The following is a 15,266-nucleotide window of genomic DNA, read 5'->3' on the forward strand; positions in this document are numbered from 1 at the left end:
TGCCTGTGACGAGCGGGGTCCCACAGGGGTCAGTCCTAGGATCAGTGCTAGTTTTGGTATGTGTGAATGACATGATAGAAGGGATAGACTCAGAAGTGTCCCTGTCCACAGATGATGTGAAGGTAATGAAGAGAATTAAATCAGATGAGGATCAGGTAGGGCTACAAAGAGACTTGGACAGGCTGAACACGTGGTCCAGCAACTTACTTCTCAAATTCAACCCCGCCAAATGCAAAGTCATGAAGATCGGGGAAGGGCAAAGAAGACCACAGACCGAGTATAGGCTAGGCAGCCAAAAACTGCAAACCTCACTCAAGGAGAAAGATCTTGGGATGAGTATAACACCGAGCAAGTCTCCAGAAGCACACATCAACAAGATAACTGTTGCAGCATATGAGTGCCTGGCAAACCTGAGAATAGCATTCCCTTACCTTAGTAAGGAATCATTCAAGACACTGTACACCGTGTACGTCAGGAGCATACTGGAGTATGCAGCACCAGTTTGGAACCCACACTTGATCAAGTACGTCAAGAAATTAGAGAAAGTGCAAAGGTTTTCGACAAGGTTAGTTCCAGAGCCAAGGGAAATGTCCTACGAAGAAAGGTTAATTAAGGGAAATCGGCCTGACGACACTGGAGGACAGGAGGGTTAGGGGAGACAGGATAATGACATACAAAATACTGCATGGAATAGACAAGATGGACAGAGACAGGATGTTCCAGAGAGGGGACACAGAAACAAGGGGTCACACTTGGAAAGTTCAAGACTTTGATGAGTCCAAGGGCTGCTAGGAAGTATTTCTTCAGAGTAGTCAGGAAGTGGAATAGTATAGCAAGTGAGGTAGTGGAGGCAGGAACCATACAAAGCTTTAAGATGAGGTATGATAAAGCTCATGGAGCAGGGAGAGAGAGGACCTAGTAGCGTTCAGTGAAGAGGCGGGGCCAGGAGCGGAGTCTCGACCCTTACAATCACAATTAGGCGAGTACAATTAGGTGAGGGGGACATGGACACACACACACACACACACATACATTCACTCTCGCTCGCTCGCTCTCACGCACGCACGCTCCCACGCATGCACGCTCTCACGCGCGCGCGCTCACACACGCGTGCTCGCTCTCACGCTCGCTCACACACTCGCTCACACTCACATTTACAATCACATTCACACACTCACATTCACACATTCACACTCACACTCTCACTCACACTCACATTCACACTCACTCACATTCACACTCACTCACATTCACACTCACTCACATTCACACTCACTCACATTCACACTCACTCACATTCACACTCACTCACATTCACACTCACTCACATTCACACTCACTCACATTCACACTCACTCACATTCACACTCACTCACATTCACACTCACTCACATTCACACTCACTCACATTCACACTCACTCACATTCACACTCACTCACATTGACAGTCACGCACATCACACTCACTCACATTCACACTCACTCACATTCACACTCACTCACATTCACACTCACTCACATTCACACTCACTCACATTCACACTCACTCACATTCACACTCACTCACATTCACACTCACTCACATTCACACTCACTCACATTCACACTCACTCACATTCACACTCACTCACATTCACACTCACTCACATTCACACTCACTCACATTCACACTCACTCACATTCACACTCACTCACATTCACACTCACTCACATTCACACTCACTCACATTCACACTCACTCACATTCACACTCACTCACATTCACACTCACTCACATTCACACTCACTCACATTCACACTCACTCACATTCACACTCACTCACATTCACACTCACTCACATTCACACTCACTCACATTCACTCACATTCACACTCACTCACATTCACACTCACTCACATTCACACTCACTCACATTCACACTCACTCACATTCACACTCACTCACATTCACACTCACTCACATTCACACTCACTCACATTCACACTCACTCACATTCACACTCACTCACATTCACTTTTCCAGACGCATAAACACTTATTATAACCCACTTTTTGCATCCGACCCTTATTTTAATCCACAAAATCCACCCAAGATAACCTAAGAAATTCAGCGAATCATCGAGGACTGTCATAATTCCATTGGGTTCCTTCAATCTTTTTCCCCAGGATAGGACACCTGGAGAGTGTTCTGGAGGGGTCAATGCCCCTGCGATCCAATCCATGACCAAGCTTCCCGGTGGATCTGGCCCTGATCAGCCAGGCTGTTACTGGTCACACCCAGTCCAACATAAGAATCATAGACCTGACTTAAGACATCTATCCAGTTCCCTCTTGTAAACAGCTAGGGAGGAGGGGGCAGGTTTATTGGTAATTCCCATTATGTGTGATGGAAGGCTGTTGAACAATCTTGTGCTCCTGACACTTAGTTTTTTTCTTTCAGTTACTCATAGTACCCTCACTTTTACTTAGGGTAAGTTGAACTGTATACCATATGATGAACTGTATACCAATCATTTTTTCTAAGGAGGGATTTGTATTATTACTGTTAACATACAGATTATCTCTTATTGATGTAGGGTGGCCCCCAAAAAGAGGAATCACATTTACCATCACTCATTCAATCACTTTCTTGCCAGAAGTGTGTTGACACCACAGTTGAGATGCCCACCAAACTGCAACACCTTCACCCCTACTTCACAGTAATAGGCACTGTACTTACCACCTCCAAGACTCAAAGCCAGGCATTATTATTAAGTATTATTACTGCACTATTGTAATATTATTTAGTGTATTAGTAGTAATAATAGTAATAGTACATACATTATTATTTCTCATTTCAGAAAAATTTTAATTCCTTTCCAATACTTCATTTTCCCCGTTTTATGAGGATGAACGTCTGAGGACATTGGGGTACACCTAAATGAATCACAGAATTATTGAAACCTGACATCAGTTTTTTTTTTCTGCAAGTGGATCATCATTATTGGGCGAGACAGTAAAATTCTAAACATTCATTTTTTTTTGTGGACCACCTGAATATGCTATGTAAAACAGATAAAACTTTCAAAAGAACTCAAACTTGCAGACTACCGTAAGATGGAGCTACTGAACGCATCAAAGGGTAATTGGGCCAATCTTAAAAAAGGACTAATATGATTTATCCGAGATAAAAACTGTTGCGGTTACTTGTCAGATATGGAGTTTAATTTTAAATCCTAAGGAACAAATTATTTTCTAATTAGGAAGTTTGAATTATTTTTTAATGGTACTTTTTTTCTGGGAATAATTTTCCTTAAAAAAAATAAAAAAAAAACTACAGAATGTATGAAGGAAACTACAAAATCTATAAGTTTACACAGACATGCCATATATTTAAAGGTTGCTCCTACCAACCTAAAATTGTTTCCACCAAACAGGGGCTCTATTACAACCTATGAGGCAACCGAGCTGACCGTACATGGGGTAAATAGGCCCTCCGTACGCGAGGTAAATGGGCCCTCATGGGTTTCTTCATTATTCTCGTCAGTAAGTGAAGCTGGTATTCAATTACTTTCTATTTCTGTTTATATGTACCCTATTTATTATGTTGCTATTTATGGTACTAACTCTTCCCCTCCCCCCCCTTTTTTTTTTTTTTTGTTAGGTCATGATACCAGTTTCTATTTTCAATCTGAAAGAAGCTAAGCTGCTTTTTAAAATATATTTGACCTTGTAATGTACCATAATCAACATAATAAGCGAAATAATAATGGTGTGGTGTTATCACAAACAGTATTCTGGTGATATGGGACTAATTACCCAAATTTAAGGAGAAACTGGTCCCATGCCTTATTACATAACTATATAAGATATTTTCTTTTGTCATGCTTACCCACCTTACATTTTAATAAAACAAAATGTACAACTTTCCAATAGGTATTTCTGTAAACTTCATAAAATGTTAAAGAAAAAAAGCAAATAACGGCACCTTACAGTAAGCACAATGAAAAAAATGCTAATTAATTTTTTTCCCAGACTTTTTTTTTTTATTCCCTGTACAGATGACTGGATCACAATAAAATTTTCAGACTAGCGAGTCATTTGGCAAATTTAGCCAAGAAACACTCATCACTAAAAGATAACATGACCATTGCAGCCTACATTTTCTGCAATAGACTGTTAATGCATTTTGAAGAGTCCAACATTCATTACAACATTTCTCAATAAATGTAACCTGAAAGCCTAGGTTTTGTCAAGTAATCCTTCATTTGTGTGCTGACTTTTCTTTGTTAATACAACAAAAGGTGAGAAGATATTAGTAAGAACAGACAATTAAGTTAGGCGAGTAGGTTGGATCCACTGTTAGATGTTAGTAGACAGGCATCTTTAATGTCAATGCAGTGCTACCCACTATTAGTCAAAAACCAACACTGATCACCATATCACTTATGTCAAAAAATAAATGAATTTACTACTAAAACTCAATGAACTGACCTTTTATTTACTGTTCAATGAACTAACCTTTCATTAACTGTTCAGTGAACTAACCTTTTTTTCTGTAGTCATTCTGAAAAATAATAAGAAAGAGCTTAAATTCCTAATACTTTATGATTTTAAATAAAAAATAAACAAAACATTTCCTACAAAATAATAAGTCACTGAGCACAGGCCTTCACACAGTTCAAACTTCTCTCAATACAAAACTGACAAAAACCTGCATGTGTTTCCAAAATGATTTCTGACAGTACACAGGGCTGGCGACCTCCCCTGACAGTACACAGGGCTGGCGATCCCCCCTGACAGTACACAGGGCTGGCGATCCCCCCTGACAGTACACAGGGCTGGCGACCTCCCCTGACAGTACACAGGGCTGGCGACCTCCCCTGACAGTACACAGGGCTGGGGATCCCCCCTGACAGTACACAGGGCTGGCGATCCCCCCTGACAGTACACAGGGCTGGCGACCTCCCCTGACAGTACACAGGGCTGGCGATCCCCCCCGACAATACACAGGACTGGCGATCCCCCCCGACAGTACACGGGGCTGGCGATCCCCCCCGACAGTACACGGGGCTGGCGATCCCCCCCGACAGTACACGGGGCTGGCGACCCCCCCTGACAGTACACAGGGCTGGCGACCCCCCCTGACAGTACACAGGGCTGGCGACCCCCCCTGACAGTACACAGGGCTGGCGAACCCCCCCGACAGTACACAGGGCTGGTGACCCCCCTGACAGTACACAGGGCTGGCAACCCCCGACAGTACACAGGGCTGGCGATCCCCCCTGACAGTACACAGGGCTGGCGACCTCCCCTGACAGTACACAGGGCTGGCGATCCCCCCTGACAGTACACAGGGCTGGCGACCCCCCCCACTGTACACAGGGTTGGCGACCCCCCTGACAGTACACAGGGTTGGCGACCCCCCTGACAGTACACAGGGTTGGCGACCCCCCTGACAGTACACAGGGTTGGCGACCCCCCTGACAGTACACAGGGCTGGTGATCCCCCCCGACAGTACACGGGGCTGGCGACCCCCCCTGACAGTACACAGGGCTGGCGACCCCCCCTGACAGTACACAGGGCTGGCGACCCCCCCTGACAGTACACAGGGCTGGCAACCCCCCTGACAGTACACAGGGCTGGCAACCCCCCTGACAGTACACAGGGTTGGCGATCCCCCTGACAGTACACAGGGCTGGTGACCCCCCTGACAGTACACAGGGCTGGCGAACCCCGACAGTACACAGGGTTGGCGAACCCCGACAGTACACAGGGTTGGCGACCCCCCTGACAGTACACAGGGTTGGCGACCCCCCTGACAGTACACAGGGCTGGCGACCCCCCTGACAGTACACAGGGCTGGCGACCCCCCCACTGTACACAGGGCTGGTAACCCCCCTCCCGACAGTACACAGGGCTGGCGACCCCCCCTGACAGTACACAGGGCTGGCGACCCCCCAACAGTACACAGGGCTGGCGATCCCCGACAGTGCACAGGGCTGGCGACCCTCCCCCGACAGTACACAGGACTGGCGACCCCCCTGACAGTACACAGGGATGGCGACCCCCCCTGACAGTACACAGGGCTGGCGACCCCCCCTGACAGTACACAGGGCTGGCGACCCCCCCTGACAGTACACAGGGCTGGAGACCCCCTGAAAGTACACAGGCCTGGCGACCCCCTGAAAGTACACAGGCTTGGCGACCCCCCTGACAGTACACAGGGTTGGTGGCCCCCCTGACAGTACACAGGGCTGGCAACCCCCCTGGCAGTACACAGGGCTGGCGACCCCCCGACAGTACACAGGGCTGGCGACCCCCCTGACAGTACACAGGGCTGGCGACCCCCCGACAGTACACAGGGCTGGCGACCCCCTGAAAGTACACAGGCCTGGCGACCCCCCTGACAGTACACAGGGTTGGTGGCCCCCCTGACAGTACACAGGGTTGGTAACCCTCCTGACAGTACACAGGGCTGGCAACCCCCCTGACAGTACACAGGGCTGACAACCCCCCTGACAGTTCACAGGGCTGGCGACCCCCTGAAAGTACACAGTCCTGGCGACCCCCCTGACAGTACACAGGGTTGGCGACCCCCCTGACAGTACACAGGGCTGGCAACCCCCCTGACAGTACACAGGGCTGGCAACCCCCCTGACAGTACACAGGGCTGGCAACCCCCCTGACAGTACACAGGGCTGGCAACCCCCCTGACAGTACACAGTAGCCCCGTCTAATTTCAGGGTTCGCCAGCCCCCGTCTAATTTCAGGGTTCGCCAGCCCCCGTCTAATTTCAGGGTTCGCCAGCCCCCGTCTAATTTCAGGGTTCGCCAGCCCCCGTCTAATTTCAGGGTTCGCCAGCCCCCCGTCTAATTTCAGGGTTCGCCAGCCCCCGTCTAATTTCAGGGTTCGCCAGCCCCCGTCTAATTTCAGGGTTCGCCAGCCCCCATCTAATTTCAGGGTTCGCCAGCCCCCGTCTAATTTCAGGGTTCGCCAGCCCCCGTCTACTTTCGGGGTTCGCCAGTCCCGTCTAATTTCAGGGTTCGCCAGCCCCGTCTAATTTCAGGGTTCGCCAGCCCCGTCTAATTTCAGGGTTCGCCAGCCCCGTCTAATTTCAGGGTTCGCCAGCCCCGTCTAATTTCAGGGTTCGCCAGCCCCGTCTAATTTCAGGGCTCGCCAGCCCCGTCTAATTTCAGGGCTCGCCAGCCCCGTCTAATTTCAGGGCTCGCCAGCCCCGTCTAATTTCAGGGCTCACCAGCCCCGTCTAATTTCAGGGCTCACCAGCCCCGTCTAATTTCAGGGCTCACCAGCCCCATCTAATTTCAGGGTTCGCCAGCCCCATCTAATTTCAGGGTTCGCCAGCCCCGCCTACTTTCAGGGTTCGCCAGCCCCGCCTACTTTCAGGGTTCGCCAGCCCCGCCTACTTTCAGGGTTCGCCAGCTCCGCCTACTTTCTGGGTTCAGCCCCGTCCAATTTCAGGGTCCACCAGCCCCGTCTAATTTCAGGGTTCACCAGCCCCGTCTAACTTCAGGGTTCACCAGCCCTGTCCAATTTCAGGGTTCATCAGTCTTCCACCGGCACAGGGCTGGTCATCCAAGTTCATAAACAATACCCCTTCCCTGATTTTAGTGGGGTCTATGTTAAAAAAAAAAATAACTTTTCAAACAAATTATGCCCTGCATGAACTTTGTAATATAAGCTTAGTAATACATAAAACACGCATGTGTACTTGCTTAATTTCCTAATGTATAGAGTATGTTTAATAAATGTTACCACTGACTTATTTAGTCATCTTTAATGTTTTCATAATGTCTTATATAACCCCATTTTTAATATTTTAATTATCATGTAAAGCCGAAATAACTACCTATGTAATTCCTCTTAACTTTATCAAAATAAAAAAAAATATTTGTATAAGGCTAGCTAGCTTAGTTGATGTTTAACAAAATTATTAGTCAATACTCTTAAAGAGAAAAATTTGCGTAGGAGCTAGGTTTGGATCTGGTAATAAAAAAAAGTATCAAGCAAGCTTACTCCCTTTGGAAAAAAAAAAAGGAACTAATTCATTTTAATGTTTAAGATAAAGGTGTCCTGTTGCTCATCACTAGCGCACTCAGCTCGCACACACACTTAGGTCCAGAGTTTGAATCTCCTCTGGTATGGCTGGAAAACAATATGGACTATATAGGGACTAGTTTCCTTAAGACACCTGCTGTCCCTGTTCGCCCATTAGTTTAAAATGGGTATCTGGTTGTTAGTGGACTGGTGTGGGTTGTATCCTGGACACAACTGACCTAATTTGCCCGAAATGCTCAGCATAAGTGGCTTTCTATATAATAGTATGTCATTGATGTCAGCTATGGTCTGTATGCCTTGTACATGTACTTGTAGTAAATATATTATTATATTATAAAATATGAAGAAATACGTCCGGTTGATGTTTTGGGTTATCCTAAGTAATTTACAAATTATTAAGCCAGTAGAGATTATCTAAAGTGTGTTTAATTGTAACTAAATGCTGTGCATCCTATGGGCTTTCATTATTGTGTATGTTGCAGATGCAATGACAAAATAACTTGAGTAAATTTAAATTTAAGAAAATTTTTTTGGTAGACCTAGGACAAAAGTACAGCCTAAGCAGGTACACCAAAGGTGGACACTGGGGTGGGAACTTCACAATGCCAATATCTCATAGTAGTAATACTAAAAAAAATAAAAATAATTGAATTTACAGGTTAATTTATGGCTCACGTGGTTTTGTTTACAGCTGGGACCCCCCCCCGGGACCCCCTCCCTGCCCCTCCCCCACATGTCACTGCCAAGCCCCGCTATGCTCACATATTTACTCAGTTTTACCCCCTTCCCAGCCATTAATTTTCTAATACGGTGACATTTAGGCTTCCAGCAGTCTTTCTAGAAGGCATCAGTAGCTAGCAAGGACGATGAAATGCCTGAAAATGTGGATATATTTGAAGATTTACAACCATCGACAGCAGCTTTTTGCCTAACAAAAACAAAATGGCGTACCAGACTAGAGGAGGTGAACAGTGTATTTTATCTCTCCCAGAGCGCCACGGTCCTTGAAATGCACATTCACCATTCTCCAGGGACGCTAAAGAACCTCTACATGCTCCAGTCGTTAATAAAGTACGGCTTAAAATGCGACAACGCCTTTGTATTTACCTTGAATGGTGCTGACAACGGAATCCACAACAATCAATCTGGTTATATCATTTTTTTCCTGCTCGCCACAGCCTAGTTAGTGCACTCTGTCACGGCATTCCTCACTTACACCAGCGACTCATCAATCTCAGAGTGATGCTGCATACAATATACCATGGTACGAGAGGTAAAACAACACTACGAGTAATATCACACGTCCGGCCACCACTGGAGTTAGAGTAATTGTTCCATTAATATAGATATTCCAGAATATTATGCCTTTTTATTTTCCCACTTCCAGAAAAAATTACTAACCACCACAAGCACACTGTAATATACGTTCCAGTGCCTCTAAGAAGCTGTATCCATGGTAAGTGGAGGGGAAAAGGGATTATTGTAGGAGTTTTAGAAGGGTTTGTGGTACCCGCTAGAGAAGAGGAAAAATCGAAGATGTCGTTTTCATTCAGAGTTGTGTCACGTAGATAATTCGTTTTCTCTACCTGTCGGGTCCCCCCCCTCACACACCAACTATAATATTCTACACACTCTTCCTACCCCGCAAAACATATCTATTTGCTCATTCCCTCGCCTAAATATGACCCCCAGAGGGAAGTTGGGATGCAGACGCGCGCATACAAGAGGGAAGATCAATTTAGCAGAGTTGCTTAAAGGCGGTAGTTTAATTTCAATTACTATCATTACTCAGAAAACAAAGACCTGCGCATATTTCACTCAGAAAAAAAGCATACTGAGATATAGTGCCTTTTCCATGTACATCTTGAGCTTTAGTATACACTGCTACACAAAATAAACCAGGAAAGCATCTCATCCCTCAAACCTGACTCTATCAAATATTGTTTACCTCACTATATATATTCTATGTGGTCATACATTCTAAAATAGTACACGGAAGAACTCAGTCGATAAATTAGCATAAAAAAGGCCAAAAACCCATCCATTACCCAGCCACCTCCTCCCACACACCCTCTAACAACTCTCAGCATCGAACAACTTCACCAGCAGTACTTAGGCCTAATAAGTTTTCATTTAGGTTCTTTACCTAAGCTAAAATTATTAAAATAACTTTGAGAGTACAAGGGACTTATGATCACACACATATCACACAAACCTCTTTTTTAACATAGAAAAAATCAAGCAATATAACTTATCTCCACAGGTATTCCAAGAAAGGTTCGCTTGAATTACATCCCACATCAAATTTACGCGATTTCGAAACATAAATGACACACATTCGGTAAAGTAAAGCCCAAATAATGGAAGTTTGGCGACTCACAGGTGGTTATATATTAAATAAGTCTAGCAGGTGTCTGCCCAGGAAGGTTCAGTGGGTACGTACCACCAACCCATCCGGTCTGCTGCTCTGACTGGCTTCCTTCAAGGGGGGGTTATAGCCCTTGGTGCTGGGGAAGGGCTCTTGATCCTAGGAAATTGGAACTATCTCCTTCTCTTCCCTTGGATCAGACTTAATTGCATCCCATTGTGTTTTGAGCCACGGGGGAATTTGACCCCAGAAATACCCTCCAGGTAGGTATACTCTTTCAGGTAGGTATACGTGTTGTGACTTACCGATTCCCGTAATAATAATATTTTGTTAATTATAATAGTAGTAATAATGATAATAATAATTTATTATTATTGCTATTATTATTATTATTATTATTATTATTATTATTATTATTATTATTATTATTATTATTATTATATTATTATTATTATTATTATTATTATTATTATTATTATTATTATTATTATTATTATTATTATTGCTGTTGTTGTAATTATTATTATACTGAATAGGCCTATGGACTATACTAGGGTTATTAAGGCTACATGTAAACTGTTCACCACCAGTCATAAATACTTTAATCCCTAAAATAGGGATTAAAGTAAACTCTCGGTGAATATACACTGAGAGATGTATATACACTGAGAGATGTATATACACTGAGAGATGTATATACACTGAGAGATGTATATACACTGAGAGATGTATATACACTGAGAGATGTATATGTACTGAGAGATGTATATACACAGAGATGTATATACACTGAGAGATGTATATATACTGAGAGATGTATATACACTGAGAGATGTATATACACTGAGAGATGTATATACACTGAGAGACGTATATATACTGAGAGATGTATATACACTGAGAGTTTTATATATACTGAGAGATGTATATACAGTGAGAGTTTTATATATACTGAGAGATGTATATACAGTGAGAGTTTTATATATACTGAGAGATGTATATACAGTGAGAGATGTATATATACTGAGAGATGTATATACACTGAGAGATGTATATACACTGAGAGATGTATATACACTGAGAGATGTATATACACTGAGAGATGTATATACACTGAGAGATGTATATACACTGAGAGATGTATATACACTGAGAGATGTATATACACTGAGAGATGTATATACAATGAGGGATCCTCACTTTTGTATGTATATACTCTGAGAGGTGTGTATCTCACAGTGAAAAAAAAAAAAAGTAAATATATACCTTCAGCGTATATGAACCGAGATACAAGCATCTTAGTGTATATACACTGAAAAATTTACACCTTCCGACGTGTATATACATTTGGAGACATGCTTCACAGAGTATATAAGGAGATATACATACCACTCATTGTATATACACTAATATACACACCTCTTGTGTATATATACTGAGAGATACATCTCTCAGTGCCTGTGCACATACTATGCACTCGGTATCTGCTGGCATGGGAAATCTGGAAAAACAGATGGGACGTGCAACTATGACCACCCTAGGAAATGCCATGCCCATATGAAAACAGGAAAATGCAAACTCCCTTCCTGTAAGCTTTTTCACCCTAAACTGTGTACCTCTTCAGTACAGGAAAGACTGTGCTATAACTTAAATTGCCAGGCATACCATCTAAAGGGGACAAAAAGATACAAAACATCCAGGCCATGGGAAAACCTGGGTAGCCACAGCCACTCAAGAGGGAGAGGTTTTTTAGTGCCAGGAAGGAAAAAAAACTGGCAGGAAATGGCAGAAATCGTACACCAAATCCAGTCATTCCTGGAGTGGAACCACAGTCGATGGCCTCCACTCCAAACCAACAGATACAGATACTAATGCCGGAAAAAAAATCCCCCCCCAGTACCAACAATACCACCAGTCCGATAACATTCTTCTTTGCAAATATACAGGGTCTAAAGCCAGCAACAAACAACAAAATACCTTTCATCCGTGGACTGCTTGCAGAGGCAAAGGCAATGTTCGCGGCTTTCACTGAGACCCACATAAAGGATCACTTGGACAACGAAATATGGATCCCAGGTTACAACCTATACAGATGTGACAGAGTGAACAGGCAAAAGGGGGGGGTTGGCCTGTATATTGCAGAGTCACTTGTTTGCACAGAACTGCTAAATGCCTCAAATGATGTAGTGGAAGTTTTAGCAGTAAAGGTCGAGAACCAAAACCTAGTCATTGTGATAGTCTACAAGCCTCCGGATGCAACATCCCAGCAATTCCAGGAACAGCTGTTAAAAATTGACCACTGTCTGGAAAACCTTCCAGCTCCTGCACCCAACATCTTGCTCCTGGGGGATTTCAACTCAAGGCACCTAAAATGGAGGAATATAGCAAATAATATTGTTGCAGTAATAACACCAGGAGGCAGCTCTGATGAAAACTCACACTCACGCGAGCTTTTAAATCTCTGCACAAAATTCAATTTAAACCAGCAAATAATAGAGCCTACTAGACTGGAGAATACACTAGACCTCATCTTCACTAACAATGATGATCTGATAAGAAATATCACCATATCAAAAACAATATACTCAGATCACAACATAATTGAGGTTCAGTCATGTATGCGCGGAGCCCCAGACCGACATAATGAGATTAGTCACGAGGGAGCATTCACCAAATTCAACTTCAATAACAAAAACATAAAGTGGGACCAAGTAAACCAAGTCCTAACCGATATAAGCTGGGAAGATATACTAAGCAACACAGACCCCAACTTATGCCTAGAACAGATTAACTCGGTAGCACTCGATGTATGCACAAGGCTTATTCCTCTAAGAAAAAGGAGGAGTAGATGTAAAACAGAAAGAGACAGGCGCTCCCTTTACAGGCGACGGAAAAGAATAACAGAGCGGCTAAAAGAGGTCAATATATCTGAAATGCGTAGGGAGACACTGGTCAGAGAAATAGCAAGCATCGAACTTAAGCTAAAAGAATCCTTTAGGAGTCAGGAATCGCGGGAAGAACTAAAAGCCATAAATGAAATCGAAAGAAACCCAAAGTATTTCTTCTCCTATGCCAAATCAAAATCGAGAACAACGTCCAGTATTGGGCCCCTACTTAAACAAGATGGGTCCTACACAGATGACAACAAGGAAATGAGTGAGCTACTCAAGTCCCAATATGACTCAGTTTTTAGCAAGCCGCTAACCAGACTGAGAGTCGAAGATCAAAATGAATTTTTTATGAGAGAGCCACAAAATTTGATTAACACAAGCCTATCCGATGTTATCCTGACGCCAAATGACTTCGAACAGGCGATAAATGACATGCCCATGCACTCTGCCCCAGGGCCAGACTCATGGAACTCTGTGTTCATCAAGAACTGCAAGAAGCCCCTATCACGAGCCTTTTCCATCCTATGGAGAGGGAGCATGGACACGGGGGTCGTCCCACAGTTACTAAAAACAACAGACATAGCCCCACTCCACAAAGGGGGCAGTAAAGCAACAGCAAAGAACTACAGACCAATAGCACTAACATCCCATATCATAAAAATCTTTGAAAGGGTCCTAAGAAGCAAGATCACCACGCATCTAGAAACCCATCAGTTACACAACCCAGGGCAACATGGGTTTAGAACAGGTCGCTCCTGTCTGTCTCAACTATTGGATCACTACGACAAGGTCCTAAATGCACTAGAAGACAAAAAGAATGCAGATGTAATATATACAGACTTTGCAAAAGCCTTCGACAAGTGTGACCATGGCGTAATAGCGCACAAAATGCGTGCTAAAGGAATAACAGGAAAAGTCGGTCGATGGATCTATAATTTCCTCACTAACAGAACACAGAGAGTAGTCGTCAACAGAGTAAAGTCCGAGGCAGCTACGGTGAAAAGCTCTGTTCCACAAGGCACAGTACTCGCTCCCATCTTGTTCCTCATCCTTATATCCGACATAGACAAGGATGTCAGCCACAGCACCGTGTCTTCCTTTGCAGATGACACCCGAATCTGCATGACAGTGTCTTCCATTGCAGACACTGCAAAGCTCCAGGCAGACATCAACCAAATCTTTCAGTGGGCTGCAGAAAACAATATGAAGTTCAACGATGAGAAATTTCAATTACTCAGATATGGTAAACATGAGGAAATTAAATCTTCATCAGAGTACAAAACAAATTCTGGCCACAAAATAGAGCGAAACACCAACGTCAAAGACCTGGGAGTGATCATGTCGGAGGATCTCACCTTCAAGGACCATAACATTGTATCAATCGCATCTGCTAGAAAAATGACAGGATGGATAATGAGAACCTTCAAAACTAGGGAGGCCAAGCCCATGATGACACTCTTCAGGTCACTTGTTCTATCTAGGCTGGAATATTGCTGCACACTAACAGCACCTTTCAAGGCAGGTGAAATTGCCGACCTAGAAAATGTACAGAGAACTTTCACGGCGCGCATAACGGAGATAAAACACCTCAATTATTGGGAGCGCTTGAGGTTCCTAAACCTGTATTCCCTGGAACGCAGGAGGGAGAGATACATGATTATATACACCTGGAAAATCCTAGAGGGACTAGTACCGAACTTGCACACGAAAATCACCCACTACGAAAGCAAAAGACTTGGCAGACGATGCACCATCCCCCCAATGAAAAGCAGGGGTGTCACTAGCACGTTAAGAGACCATACAATAAGTGTCAGGGGCCCGAGACTGTTCAACTGCCTCCCAGCACACATAAGGGGGATTACCAACAGACCCTTGGCAGTCTTCAAGCTGGCACTGGACAAGCACCTAAAGTCAGTTCCGGATCAGCCGGGCTGTGGCTCGTATGTTG

General features: G+C 44.2%; 1 protein-coding gene across 3 annotated transcripts in view; it reads right to left on the reverse strand.

Moving 5' to 3' along the window:
* LOC128690930 (uncharacterized) overlaps positions 1-9,405 on the reverse strand; it is a 112,535-nt gene extending 103,130 nt beyond the window's left edge. For 2 of the 3 annotated variants that reach the window (XM_070091497.1, XM_070091582.1), the window contains exons 1-2: positions 9,167-9,405; positions 4,528-4,546 (exon numbers count right to left, since the gene is read on the reverse strand). In XM_070091497.1, coding sequence (XP_069947598.1) covers positions 4,528-4,545 — 18 coding nt within the window. In that variant the 5' untranslated portion in view covers position 4,546; positions 9,167-9,405. The remainder of the gene's footprint in view (positions 1-4,527; positions 4,547-9,166) is intronic. The other variant, XM_070091542.1, reaches the window with a different exon arrangement.
* Positions 9,406-15,266: the final 5,861 nt, after the last annotated feature.

The sequence above is a fragment of the Cherax quadricarinatus genome, chromosome 1, assembly GCF_038502225.1.
Source record: "Cherax quadricarinatus isolate ZL_2023a chromosome 1, ASM3850222v1, whole genome shotgun sequence".
Taxonomy (NCBI): domain Eukaryota; kingdom Metazoa; phylum Arthropoda; class Malacostraca; order Decapoda; family Parastacidae; genus Cherax; species Cherax quadricarinatus.